We start from the raw sequence: 13,478 nt of genomic DNA on the forward strand, positions 1-13,478 counted from the left end.
CTACATATTTAGGGGTATTTGCACAGCCAGGAGATAAGTCCCCTCATGCCTAAGGAAAAGGCAGTTGCTGGAAGCCATATGTTCATTTAAATCATCTCCCAGAAGAGGTCACTTCCTGGTGGTAAAGGTGATTTCCCCTTTTAGTAGTACAGGGAGATTGTAAGAAGAGAGTGTTGCAGAATGAGGTCAGAGTACCCCTTACTTGTTTTCCTAGAGAATAATGAATATGTAGTATACACCCGTGTCACTGGTATTTCTTGCTGCACTTTCCCCGTGAACATCCCAACTTCCTGGCCCTTCAAGTGTGAGGAAAAAAAAAAAAAAAAAAAAAAAAACTTGGGCATGGGTTTTGCAAGTCTCCTAAAGTTCCCAACATGCTTCAGCTTTGGTAGCTGCCATGGTTTCTGGCTTAATAACATACCTCTTACTGGTTTCTTCCCTTCCCTGAAACACTTTTCTTTTCTAATGGTGCTCCCTGCACTTGAGAAATAATTCTTGTTTTTGAATCCTATCTGAGGTCTGTTTCTGGGAGAACCTAATCAAAAACACTTTTCAAGGTGCTCATCCAGAACCAGGCAGTATATCTGTTTTAGGGGTAGCATGAAGAGGCAGCCAAAAATTAAAATCAACGATAAGTGAGGAAATCATATAGTAGGAAAAGGAGAACCAAGGAAGGGTAAATGGGAGAAGTGTGGGTAAATAGGTATTCAGGTAAGACACCTTTAGAAAGTGAATTTGAGCAAAGATTAAAAAATATAAAACCCCAATGCACATATCAAATGTTTTTTTTAAATGAATGTAAAATGTAAAATTTGAATCTGCAGTGACTTAAATACAGTTGTGTTTCCTTGCTCCAAAACAGACCAAAGCAATAGCAATTTTCAGTCTGTGTTATTACCATTCTGGTTTATGACACACGGAACCTGCTGGCCTCCGTTTGACATACTGTGCACTGGAGAGTCGACTCAACTCAAACTTCTTTCCTAATATTGCTACTCAAATCAATTTACCTTCAGTTCCAAGGGTGACAAGATTGTTGTCTATTACGGTGGAAGATGGCTTTGGACAACCCTTCTGCTATTAGAGAATATTCTTCAGAGGCAGACTTTGCAATTGGATCTGTACTTTCATGTTTTGGCACAGGTAATAAGCACAGTGTCCCTTACCTTGCCATCTAAGAGAAAGATTTCTCTTCAGGGAAGATAGCTACAACTCCAAATGGACTTGGGCAGTCTATATTGAAATAGCAGTGGAGCAGGACTTTAATCCAATGTGGAGGGAATTTGATGAGTAGCTTCCAGAGAAAAAGGCAATAGAGTAAATCCAAATATCTAACGTCATTATAGAGTGTTTGGTGACTCATAAGTTGAAAGTCAATTTTGTTAAAAGACAGCATGTTAGACAATCACTTGATTTAAAATGTGAGATTCTCACTCTCTATGAGAAAGCCTGTTGAAAGAAAGAGAGAAAGAGAAAGAGAAAGAGAGAGATAAAGAGAAAGAGAAAGAGAAAGAGAAAAAGAGAAAGAAAGAGAAAGAGAAAGAAAGAGAAAGAGAAAGACAGAGAAAGAGAAAGAAAGAAAAAGAAAGAAAGAAAAAGAAAGAAAGAAGCCTGTATAAGGGCTGTTGAGGAGACAGAAACATTTAAGTGGCTTCTTCTTCGTGACTCATACTTCCCTGGCCTGAGGGCCTTGCTGATTTGAAAAGGACTCTGAGCTCAGAGACGTGTATTTCAGGCAAGATCATTAAATGTCTTATAAACTATATTACATAGTTTGCACTTTATCCCAAAGGTAACAAGAGACCTATGAAAGGTTTTATGTATAACCAGATCTGTGATCTAGAAAGTTCACAGAGGCTGCTGTGTGAGGAATGGAGCAGAGGGGAGGAGAGATTAGAGACAGCATTAATTTACTAATCTCCTGTGTCACATACTTATTTCCTTTTTGTGGTGAGAACAATTAAGATCTAGTCTCTTAGTGACTTTGAAGCTTATAGTAGAGTATTGTTGATTAAAATCACTATGCTGTGCATTAGATCTTCAGGATTTACCTACGAGTTACAGTTTATACCCTTTAGATCTTTCAAGCTTTATCCCAATATTATTACCAGAAAGCAAGTTACCTAGATCCTGACTGGATCCTATGATAGATCCCTACAGAAAAGCATTTGTTGAATCATGATTTATTTTTTCTACATGACTTAAGAGTCAGGATAAAAATTACTTTCAAGTATATATTCATCAAGTTTTTTTTTTTTATTTTTTTTTTAAAGATTTTTATTTATTTGTCAGAGAGAGAGCGAGCACAAGCAGGGGGAGCAGCAGAGGGACAGGGAGAAGCAGGCTCCTCACTGAGCAAGGAGCCCGATGTGGGACTCGATCCCAGGACCCTGGGATCATGACCTGAGCCGAAGGCAGATGCTTAACGACTGAGCCACCCAGGCGTCCCTTTTTTTTTTTCTTTCTAAGAAGGTGCTATACTCCCATCATTTCAATTTCATTTTCTAAAAGGTATGTTTAATATAACCAAATCTTGTGGTTAAAGTCAAAACCATATTCTTTCAACACCTGGAAAAAGAGGGAAGTCTCTACTCTGTATTTAAAGCTTAAGTGACAGAAAAAAAATATGAAAAGAAGGTTCTGCCACTATTTTTCTACAAAAATACTTGAGAACTTCTACTTTAAGTTCTTGGTTAAGAAGACCATTTTAGAAAATTGGAAACACAGATGATGTGATTTCCTGTTGAAGCTAATGTCATCCAATGTAATATTTTAGGAGTTAAGGGGCCAGGGATAATATGAGGTATGGAAACTCAGGGAAAGAGTTACAAAGACAAAATTTGCCTGCTTCATAACTTTATAGCTGTTCCCATCCAATCCTGGAATTCCTGCCTAGGGACAGTATAGGGGCTAAGGGCAGGCTGCCCCACGATGGGCCACTTTGGCATGAAAATTACTATAAGCTGAATGCAATCGAGACCCTATGAGCTCAAGAGAAACTTCTGCACCTCCCTTAACCACACAGAAGAATCTAAATTGGAGGTCTTTCCCAGAATAAGGATTACTCTCAGAGATAAATTTTATCCAAGTGACCCATCTAATTACCAAATGGACAGGACAAACATCTAATTACCAAACATCTGCTCTTATCACCCTGTGAATTGCATTCCTTTCTCTTGAAGTCCCAGACTCCTACCCTCTTTCTCCTTAGTTCAGAATGACATGTATACCTCATATTGTCTGTCCTTGGAATTTCCATGTCTGTGTGGATTCCCCATACATGTACTACTAAATTTGATTTTCTCCTGTTAATCTGCCTCAAGTCAATTCCATTCTTAGTCCAGCTAGAAGGACCCTTGAAGAGGACATGAATTCTTGCTCCCTGACAATAGCATTAGGAACATTTACCAAGCCAGTCTAATAAAGAACATTCTAGAGGTACATAAGAACATCTTGAATAACAAAAGTAATTTTGACTATTTGCAGAGTCGCCATACCCACTATCAAAACACAGTAAAATTCAATACAGAGTGGACAACAGGTATAAGAAAATTGCTTTCATGAGTGATTCTGGCAGCTCTCAAGAAAAATGAGCAGTTTCAAAAGATATTAACAAGCCTGAGGGGTATTACTTTGGAATGATCAAGAATAGTTTATGTGTAGACACAAATGTGGGGGGAGAGAAATCTCTTAAGAAAAACAATTTTTCTTGGAGATGGTGACAGGGCAAGAACAGAAAAGAAAAATTGCATCTCCTTTGAGCCCTACTCAGCTCAATTAGTGAGATGTCCAACTTGAGAGCAGTTTGGGTTGGCAGACAGGCATAAAGAAAAAAAAAATGGAAGAACACTAGCCCTTAGGAGCCATTTCAAGCTGCCTGAGATGGGGTACAGTGTGCCTGGGTTTTGGAATAACTACTACTATGTTAGGGAGAGGTGAAATGTTCTAGGAGTATCTGCCCTATTAAATCTTCCCAAATAACCCTGAGGAATGAATCCCGGTGCTTCCCTTAATTCTATGGCACATGATATCTCATACTTAAAGTTTTTCAAAGATGCAACACCAACACCCCTCCCCACACAAGAATGGTACACCTCAATGTACTTAATCATGGATAAACTTGGGCTGCCTTCCATTTTAATGCTCAAGAACAGGACTTCTTATTCCATTACAGTCTGGGTCTCCTGCCAAAGTACTAAGTCCAAAGTGAGCAGGACACTGTCAGGAATGATTTGGACTAGCCTAGAATGAGTGGGAGTTGGGCTGGTCAAAAAGAAGCAAGAAACCAAAACTGGTTAAGTCAAATTAAAGCTTAAGTGTAGCCATATTTTTCTAGGTAAACAGACATTCAGATAGACTGACAGTTTCCACATCATAACATTCTATTAATTAATGAAGTAGTATTAAAATGAGCATAAGCTCTTTCTCTATAGAAACATGTTTTCATCCACAAGCCTCTTCTAAGAAAGAAATATTCATGCTAAAATATTTCTATGTATCTTTGGAAAGAAAGTATTCTTTAAAACCTTATTACCTTACTATGAAAAATAAAATGCATTATACTCATTTCCAAATTTAGACCACTTCTCTTTGGGGAGAAGACACACCTTTAAAATAGCAATTGTTTCTAAAAAACACACATTTTTAATTTATATCCTCTCATTCAGTGACAAACATAATCAAAACTCAAAAATATATTTAAGTAGGCAGCATACATTTTTAAAAAGTATAGGTAATGAATCTCAATGTATCATTTTTTTTCCCCATACACACTGTGAACACACAGATTTGCAACCTATAAACAAAATATAATTTCCTGGAACTCTTGCCTTTAATCATGTGAAGAACTCATAAGGGGAACTATAAGTCCAACAGAACTTTCATGTCCCTATATTTAAGCCTTTATTAAGGAGAATTTCAAAAGAAAAAAATAGCAAAAATATGAAGTATAATCTACTCAACATATTATAGACTGTAAAAAAATTAAAATATATTATGTATTTTGTTATGCACAGGAGAGTCAAGGGCATCAGCCAACTGACCTGATAATCCAATCAACTATTTAGAAGTTTTCTGCCTTGATAAGAGTTTTGGGGAAACTGCATGCTGGAACTATTTAGCATCACAAATAGACTTAGCAGAAAGCTATTCAAGTATTGCTGTCACTCTGGCACTTCTAGAGAAAAAGCTATCACATTGATAGGTTTGGGTTTAAAAGGGAGGCGTTTTATGAGAGATTATAAAAATTGATTCCACTAACAGGTTCAGAACAGTTTATGAGCTTGTGTACATAATGCCAACCTTTCTATTTTTTTTTTTTTAATCACTGAGATTTCGATGGGGATCCAACATTCAGGAGTTTTCAGACGAATCTTGAAAGACTCTTTGGGCAATAATAGTTTGGAGGTTCCTATTTCTTTCTTCTAGAAGGGCTAGTGTTTTTGAGAATTTAAATGACACATCATAGCACAGGAGACCAGGGTTCTAACATTTTTTCTACAGAACTAGCCACCCACTCGTTCAGAGAGAAGGCTTCTTTTAAAATAAAGCATCTAGTAAGTATAATTTGACAATACACAAGGTAGTGCACGAGGGGCTGAATGAGTTACAAAAGTAAAAAGACCTTGCCTTCACAAGACCTCCCGTTCTACAGAGAAATGAAGGAGAAGAATGAGTAAGCATATGTAGGTATGCTGACATTTACATAGGCATATGTATTATATATACATATATACAAGTTGTATATATGTTTACATATATATTTATGAACAGTATGTTTGGCTCAATCTGACATATACAGAATTTTCCTCTTGCACAGATACTAAAGATATGTGCCTCTCTTACTGCTAAAATTTGGTTATATATTTTTCTAAGCTCTTACTTATGTGAATAGAACAGAGAGTATTAACCTGGTCCTAAAAATAGGAAAATAAATCTAAACCTGAGAACTAATTGGAAAGGAGACAAATAACCTAAGGCCAGTAGTAAAACTGAACTTTACAAAAAAGCCTCAGTGGGTGTACCTCTAACTAGATCATATTTCCAGCTTAGAGAAACAAAAAACCATCTTTTCTAAAGAAGACTTGCCATAAATAATGGAAGCCGGGGAATATTTCCTCAGTAATGAAAATTCCTGTCAACCCAATCTATTTTCAGATGAGTTAAGAAAATATGGATAACTTTAAATAGATCTCTATATATTATGTAATGTGCACACATACATACACACACACACACACACACACACAGGGGATGCTCTTATATTTAAGAGCAAATATATAATGAAGTCAGCAAAGATTGCTTTCCACAAATCTACTTCCAGGTAAAAGTGTGCTTGCTTCAGAAAAGTAATTTCTCTAAGGAGAATTTCTTCTAAATTTAGTGGGTTTTTTTTGTTTGTTTGTTTTTTTTTTTTTTTTTTTTTTACAACGGTATTCTCCCTTGCCATTCACAGACTTAGAAGTGAGAGGGAAGCCTCATTACTTAATGCACCTATGAATTAACTTATGTTAAAATACAAAGTATGGATTAGGGTGAAGTTTTTCAATTCAAGTTGAATTAAGCCACACACATGCTAGACATCTGAAACCTCTTTATAGAAGAATATACACCACACCAAATTTGATTTCTCATCATTAATTCCCAGGATTCGTTTCGGAGCTTAACAAACAAATGTCTCTGGAATACTAAAAGTCTCTTCGTGAACTCAAGCGTTAAGAAGTATCTCTTGTAGACAGCCCCATCCTCACATAATTTTCACTTATGGAATTTATCTAAGTTATTCTTAAAGTTGGGCTCAATTTTTTTCAGCTTGTACTACTTCTTAAGGTTACCAGTTTTGTATGTCAATCAGGCATTTTGAAAAAGTTTCTTTTAAGTCACAACAGGTTGACAAGTATCTTTATCTTATTCATACTCTCAAAATTGATGGACACACTTCTACACATTTGCCTTTGCATACTGAAAACAGAATCTTCAAGTCTGCACTCCAGTGAAGTCCCTTTAATCCCTTGGTAATTTCCTAGTTCATAAAATTAGCATATTAAAAATTGGTGTTTAACATAAGTGTTATTAAGGTTTAGCTTTCACTGAAGGTTTTGAGAAAGAATAAGAATTACCATGCATTGTTTACAAATGCTTAGTAGTTATTTTTCATTTTAAATGCCTGGAAAATCCCCTAGGGAGGGTCACATAGTCCTCATACATAGAATTCACTTGAAAATTTTCCTTGTAATGATAAACCTGTCTTATACCTTTCATTGTACTAAGGTAAGGTTTATTTCCTTAGACCATCTCTGCTCTGATTGTTTCCCTCCTGTTTTTATTAATCATATCCTAATCTTCCCTTCACCAAACTATCGCACTTGTGGAATTTTGGGGGTTTGTTTTTGCAACCTCTATGTTGATTTTATGACCTTCTGCCTTGCCTTTCCCTACAGGTTTGCATTAGCTTTGAGAGAAGAAACTATGGTCACTATTTTACCACATAACCTTAAAAAACAAAAGTAAAATACTCTGCCATACTTAGAACATAACTATTTTTTGGTAGAATGGTAATTTTTCACTTTTCAGTGAGTTATGGGTCCTTTAGCAAAATTTAGGAAAAAAAAATAGCTAGAGATATTGGCCTTAATTGACACATGATTTCTACTTGTATGTCTGTATGCTATTCAAATTAATTAACAATAGACATATGGATTTTCCTTCCATTAAACAATCTGTATGGAAAGTCTAATCAAAAGGGGGATCATAAAGCGGAAATTAATAGAATCAGTAATAGAAGCCTGTGTAGCTATTCTGTTAAAATAGCTGCAGGATCACAAAGGAACTATATACACATATAAGACACCCTTCACAACTTTAAGAATAAGGAATTTTCAACTATCACGTGTGCTCTACCTATTCAATTGAATAAAAAAATACATATCAGTCCTAATCTGATAACCACTATGCAATCATGGGAGAAATCTGAGGTCTTTATTAAAATTCTTAACTAAGTCTTAGACTGTTATATGGGTAAAGCCAACTAACATACTCTAATCAATTTTGCCTAGGATGGTTTTATTAGACATCTATATGGAAGGATATCCTTCAGGGTTCCATTTATGCAAATAGCTTTGACTTTGGGAAAACAGAGAAATAGCTCAGAAAAGACATGAAAAAACTGGAAACTTTGGTGATGTTGAGAAGAAAAAAAATAGATGAAGAGTTTGGTGAAGGAAAAGAGTACCCCATTTCTGGAGTACATGGATGAAACCACTAACTATACTTATTGCCATAAAGTACTTGACATTCTCCCAACATTAGTATTCATGTATTTTTTAGTACTTATATTTAAATATATATACAAACAAATCACTTTTATAATATGAATAATCAAGTTACACTTCAAGACCATATAAAATCAATTGGATTATTTCTCATAAACATTATTACTGCTAGCAACACCAAGTTGGTCTCTGCATTACCTAGGAGTGGGCAAGGCTTCTATTTCTGTTATATTACTTTATGTCCTCTTAACCCTCTTTTGAATTTGTGATAAGTTTTTATGAGCTACTTGTGAAAAGACAATGACTTCAATTTCCGCAAGAAATAATCAAGTGAGTAATTTTTTAGCTTTTTGTTGTTGTTGTTGCTTCATGTACTTTACCTGATTCTTGAGATCCAGTCTGGGACATGGGCGACCTCCATTGTAAGGTTTTTCTTTTAGCCATTTGGACCGAATTCGCACTCCAATTCCACAAGACGAACTGCAAGACCCCCAACTAGACCAATCACTTAACTTGCAATCAAATGGGCATGGGATGACACATTCTTCTTGAATATAACCTGAAAGAAAAAGATTTAAGGGAGGAAAATCTAGTCAAAATGAACTGATCAAATTTACTTGTTTACAGAAAGTAAACAGTCACAGCTCAGATTGTTCAGTAATATCACTGTAATGGCTTCAGTGATTTTCTATTCAAATAAACAGACAAAGGTTTTAAGAGGTAGGTAATATAGTCACATCTGCATTCCAAATTTGTGCCATCTAACACTTTATAGCCAATTCTGGGAGGGAAGAGCAAAGAAAAGTGCAGTTAGTCTTGTCTTCTGTTAGGAAGAAATAAAGTGTTTCAGGGCCAATGATGGCACCATCTTCCTTCACAGCCTTGTGTTCTATAATTCCCACAACTCACCATCTGGGATCAGGGTGCATAAGAGAGTACATCTTTTTTAGTATCTGTGATCTGCAAGGCTTTCACTAAGAGAGCTCCTGATTTTCACTTCCAGGTAGTGTGGCTTAGAAGTGGGAGGAGGACAGAGAGTGGACCACAAATTAGGAAAAGCAGGATATTATTTACCAACTACAGGAACAGTGAAAAGTTGCATGATGAGATTAGACTGGAATCAAGAGACATGAGTGGAAATACACAGGTAGATGTTCTAGTTACCTGGACTTACTCCTGTCCCAGCCCACTTCTTGCTACAGTCTTTCTCTGGATGATCTCATTATTTAACTATCACCTCCACTGATCATTACTAAATACGTATTTCCAATTCTAATCTTACTACTGACTTCTCTAAGACCTACTGATCCACTCTAATTAATTGAATGCCCAATTATCTCCAAATTCAACATATCTAAAACTGAAGCCATCAATTTCCTTAAAAAAAAAAAATGCTAATTCTCTTGTATCATTCATTTTAACTAAATGCAACATATTAGATCCCTGTACCCTGGTGTCCATGCCTGTATAATTTCAACCCTTTGAGTTTGGGCAGGACCTTTGAATATAATAGGATTCCACTCCCATGATTAGGTTATGGGGTATACAGCAAAAAGGAAGGGAATTTGCCAATATAATAATACGTCAAATTAGTTGATTTTGAGATGATCAAAAAGGAGATTGAGAGTTTGGCCCAATATGGTGGCATAAAAAGACCCTGAACTCACCTCTGTGGACACACCAAATCTACACCTAGTTATATAGCAATTCCTCCCAAAGAACTGTGAGGTGATTGAACAACTTCTGCACAAGAGAGAGACCATGTAGAGAATGCCAAGACAGATGTGACACAGTAACTGAAGAAACGCCCACGCCCAATGCTGTGACCTACAGTGGGAAAAGATAGTACTGAGGGACCATGGGCAGGTTTGTCTATCTAGGGCACAGAAACAAACAAACGAACAAACATGGTTTAAAAAAGCAACTAGAATTAAAAGAAAACAGCCTTAGAACCCCGCCAAATAGAGAGCTGCTAGAACTCTCTCCAGGTTGGAGAGGCTTGCTAGCATCCTCCATCCTGTAGACAGGAGCAGGGTCCAGGCATCCTAGCCAGCCTGCCACCTCAGCAACTCCTGGGCTCCTAGTCTACACCAGCCCCAGATGCCCTGGGGGCACAGAAAAAAGCCACAGTTTAAAAGAGCAACTAGAATATAAAGGATCCAGCCCTAGATCTCTGCCAAACAGTGGGAGGGCTGCTGGAACTCTTTCCAAGTTGGACGGCCTGGCGAGTGCCACAGTTTATGTTCTCCTTCCATCTTGATTGTGTGGACAATAATAGGATCCAGGCATCATAGCTGGCCTACTGCCTCAGTGAGCCTCTTGCCCCTAACCAACACTAGCTGTCTCATCAAGGAGGCCCCAGGGCAGCCCATACTGGGACACGCCTGGTCATCACTCACTGTAGCTCCAGTCATCTTACCAAGGTGGCATAGGTACAAAGCACCCCAAAACACTCCAGGCCTGCACCACTTAGGCTCCACACAACTTGGCAGGGCGACCCCTACATGGAGTGCTTTGGGAACACCTGGCCCACTTCCACCTCAGCTCCAGCCACTGTGCCAGGATGCCTTGGTATGGAATACCCTGGGACACACAGCCCCTGCCCACATAGGCTCCAGTCATCCCACCAGGGTGCCCCCTGTGCAGAGTGCCCTGGGACACCCAAGCTTGCATCCACTTCAGTTCAGCTGTCCTGCTAGGATGGTCCCAGCCTGGAGACTCCCTGGACCTCCAGCCCACAACAGCCACAGCTCCAGCCAGCCAAAGTCATCAAACATACCTCTAGTTTAGGTAAAGTAGCTGTTCTGCTGAATTCATACAAACAAAAACAAAGTCAAGCAAAATGGGGAGACAGAAAGTATGTTCCAAATAGAAAAACAAGGCAAAACCTCAGGAAATGAACTAAGTGATATGGAAATATGCAATATGCTTGATAAAGAATTGAAAGTAATGGTCATTAAGATGCTCACCAGACGAGAGAGAAGTGGAAGAACTCAAGCAGAACTTCAAAGAAATAAAAAACATAAAAAATAATAATCAGAGTTGAAGAATACAATAACTGATATGAAACATACTCTAAAGGGAATCAATAGAAAATTAGAGGATGCAAAAGAATGAATCAGTGATCTGGAAGACTGGGCAACGGAAAGTGACCAAACTGAATAGCAAAAAGACAGAAGGAAAAAAAACTGAGAATAGATTAAGGGATCTTTTGGACAACATCATGTAAACAAACATATGTATTATATGGGATCCCAGAAGGAGAAAAAAGAATAAAAGGGCAGAAAACTTATTTGAAGAAGTAGTAGGTAAAAATTTTCCTAACCTAGGGAAGAAGAGATGTCCAGGTTCAGGAAGCACAAAAGATGAACCCAAGGAGGTCCACACCATGACACACAATAATGAAAGTGGCAAAGATTAAAGATAAAGAGAATTTTAAAAGCAGCAAGAGAGAAGCAACTGTTATGCACAAGGGAATCCCCATAAAAAAAAAAAAAAATCAGCTGATAGCTTTAACAGAAACTTGGCAGGCCAAAAATGAGTGGCATGATATAGTCAAAGCACTAAAAGGAAAAGAAACAGACAAACAAAACAAAACCTGTAACTAAGAATATTCTATCCAACCAGATCATCATTCAGAATTAGAGAGATAAAGTGTTTTCCAAACACAAGTCAAAACGGCACATCCTGCATGGAGCACTGGGTGTTATGCACAAACAATGAATCATGGAACACTACATCAAAAACTAATGATGTAATGTATGGTGATTAACATAATAAAAAATTAAAAAATAAAAACAAACATACAGAGATGCTGAATCACTATGTTGTACACCTAAAACTAATTTAATATTGTGTGTTATTTAAACCCAAATAAGAATTAAAAAAAAAAAAAAAAAAAGAGTTCATCACCACTAAACTTACCTGAAAAGAAATGCTAAAGGAACTTCTTTAAGTAGAAAACAAAAGGCCATAAAGAGAAAAAAAAAAAAAAAAAGAAAAGGGGACTCAAAATAAAAAGATGTAAAATATGACAACATATACATGAACTGTGGAGGGGAGAGTAAAAATGTTCTTTTAGAATGTCTTGAAGCTTAAGTGACCACCCACTTAATATGTTATAGTTGCTATACATTTAGGATGTTATATATGAATGTCATGATAACCACAAACCAAAAACCTATAATGGATACATAAAAAAAACAGAGGAAAAAAGCCAAGCATAAGACTATAAAGTCATCAAAGAAGAACAGAGAAGTACATAAACAACCAGAAAACAATAAGATACATAACTATCAATAATAATACATAATACATAACTATCAATAATTACTTTCAAAGTAAATGAGCTAAATGATGTAATTAAAAAATGTAAGTTAACTGAATGGATGAAAACCAAGCCCCAACTATATGCTACCCATAAGAGACTCACTATAGACCTAAAGACACATACAAACTAAAAGAGAAAGGATAGAAAAAGATATTCCATGCAAACTGAAGTGGGAAAAAAAAAGCTGACATAGCAGTACTTATATTAGACAAAATAGACTTTTTAAAAATTTTTATTTATTTGACAGAGAGATAGAGAGCACAAGTAGACACAGTGGCAGGCAGAGGGAGAGGGAGAAGCAGGTTCTCCACTGAGCAGGGAGCCGGACGTGGGGCTCGGTCCCAGGACCCCAGAATCGTGACCTGAGCCAAAGGCAGCCGGTTAACCGACTGAGCCACCCAGGTGCCCCAAGACAAAGTAGACTTTAAAACAAAACTGTATCAAAGGACAACAAGGGCACGAAATAATGATAAAGGGATCAATCCAGTAATAATGATTGTACCTATCTATGCATCCAACATTTGAGCACCCAAATACATAAAGCAAATATTTGAAGACATAAAAGGAGATACTGACAATAATACAATAATAGTAAGGGACTTTAACACCCCACTTATATCAATGGATAGATAATCCAAGTAGAAAAATCAATAAAGAAGCAATGGCTTTGAATGACACATTAGACCAGATGGACTTAAGATATACACAGAAAAGGGGCACCTGGGTGGCTCAGTCGTTAAGCGTCTGCCTTCAGCTCAGGTCATGATCCCAGGGTCCTGGGATCGAGCCCTGCATCGGGCTCCCTGCTCTGCGGGAAGCCTGCTTCTCCCTCTCCCACTCCCCCTGCTTGTGTTCCCTCTCTCACTGTCTCTCTCATA

At 37.3% G+C, this 13,478-nt stretch overlaps 1 protein-coding gene across 1 annotated transcript in view; it reads right to left on the reverse strand.

The window, feature by feature from the left end:
• THSD7B (thrombospondin type 1 domain containing 7B) overlaps window positions 1-13,478 on the reverse strand; it is an 870,666-nt gene that overhangs the window by 180,490 nt on the left and 676,698 nt on the right. The window contains exon 15 of the mRNA XM_032411208.1: window positions 8,651-8,829. Coding sequence (XP_032267099.1) covers window positions 8,651-8,829 — 179 coding nt within the window. The remainder of the gene's footprint in view (window positions 1-8,650; window positions 8,830-13,478) is intronic.

This window comes from Phoca vitulina, unplaced genomic scaffold, assembly GCF_004348235.1.
Source record: "Phoca vitulina isolate PV1807 unplaced genomic scaffold, GSC_HSeal_1.0 scaffold1, whole genome shotgun sequence".
Lineage (NCBI taxonomy): Eukaryota > Metazoa > Chordata > Mammalia > Carnivora > Phocidae > Phoca > Phoca vitulina.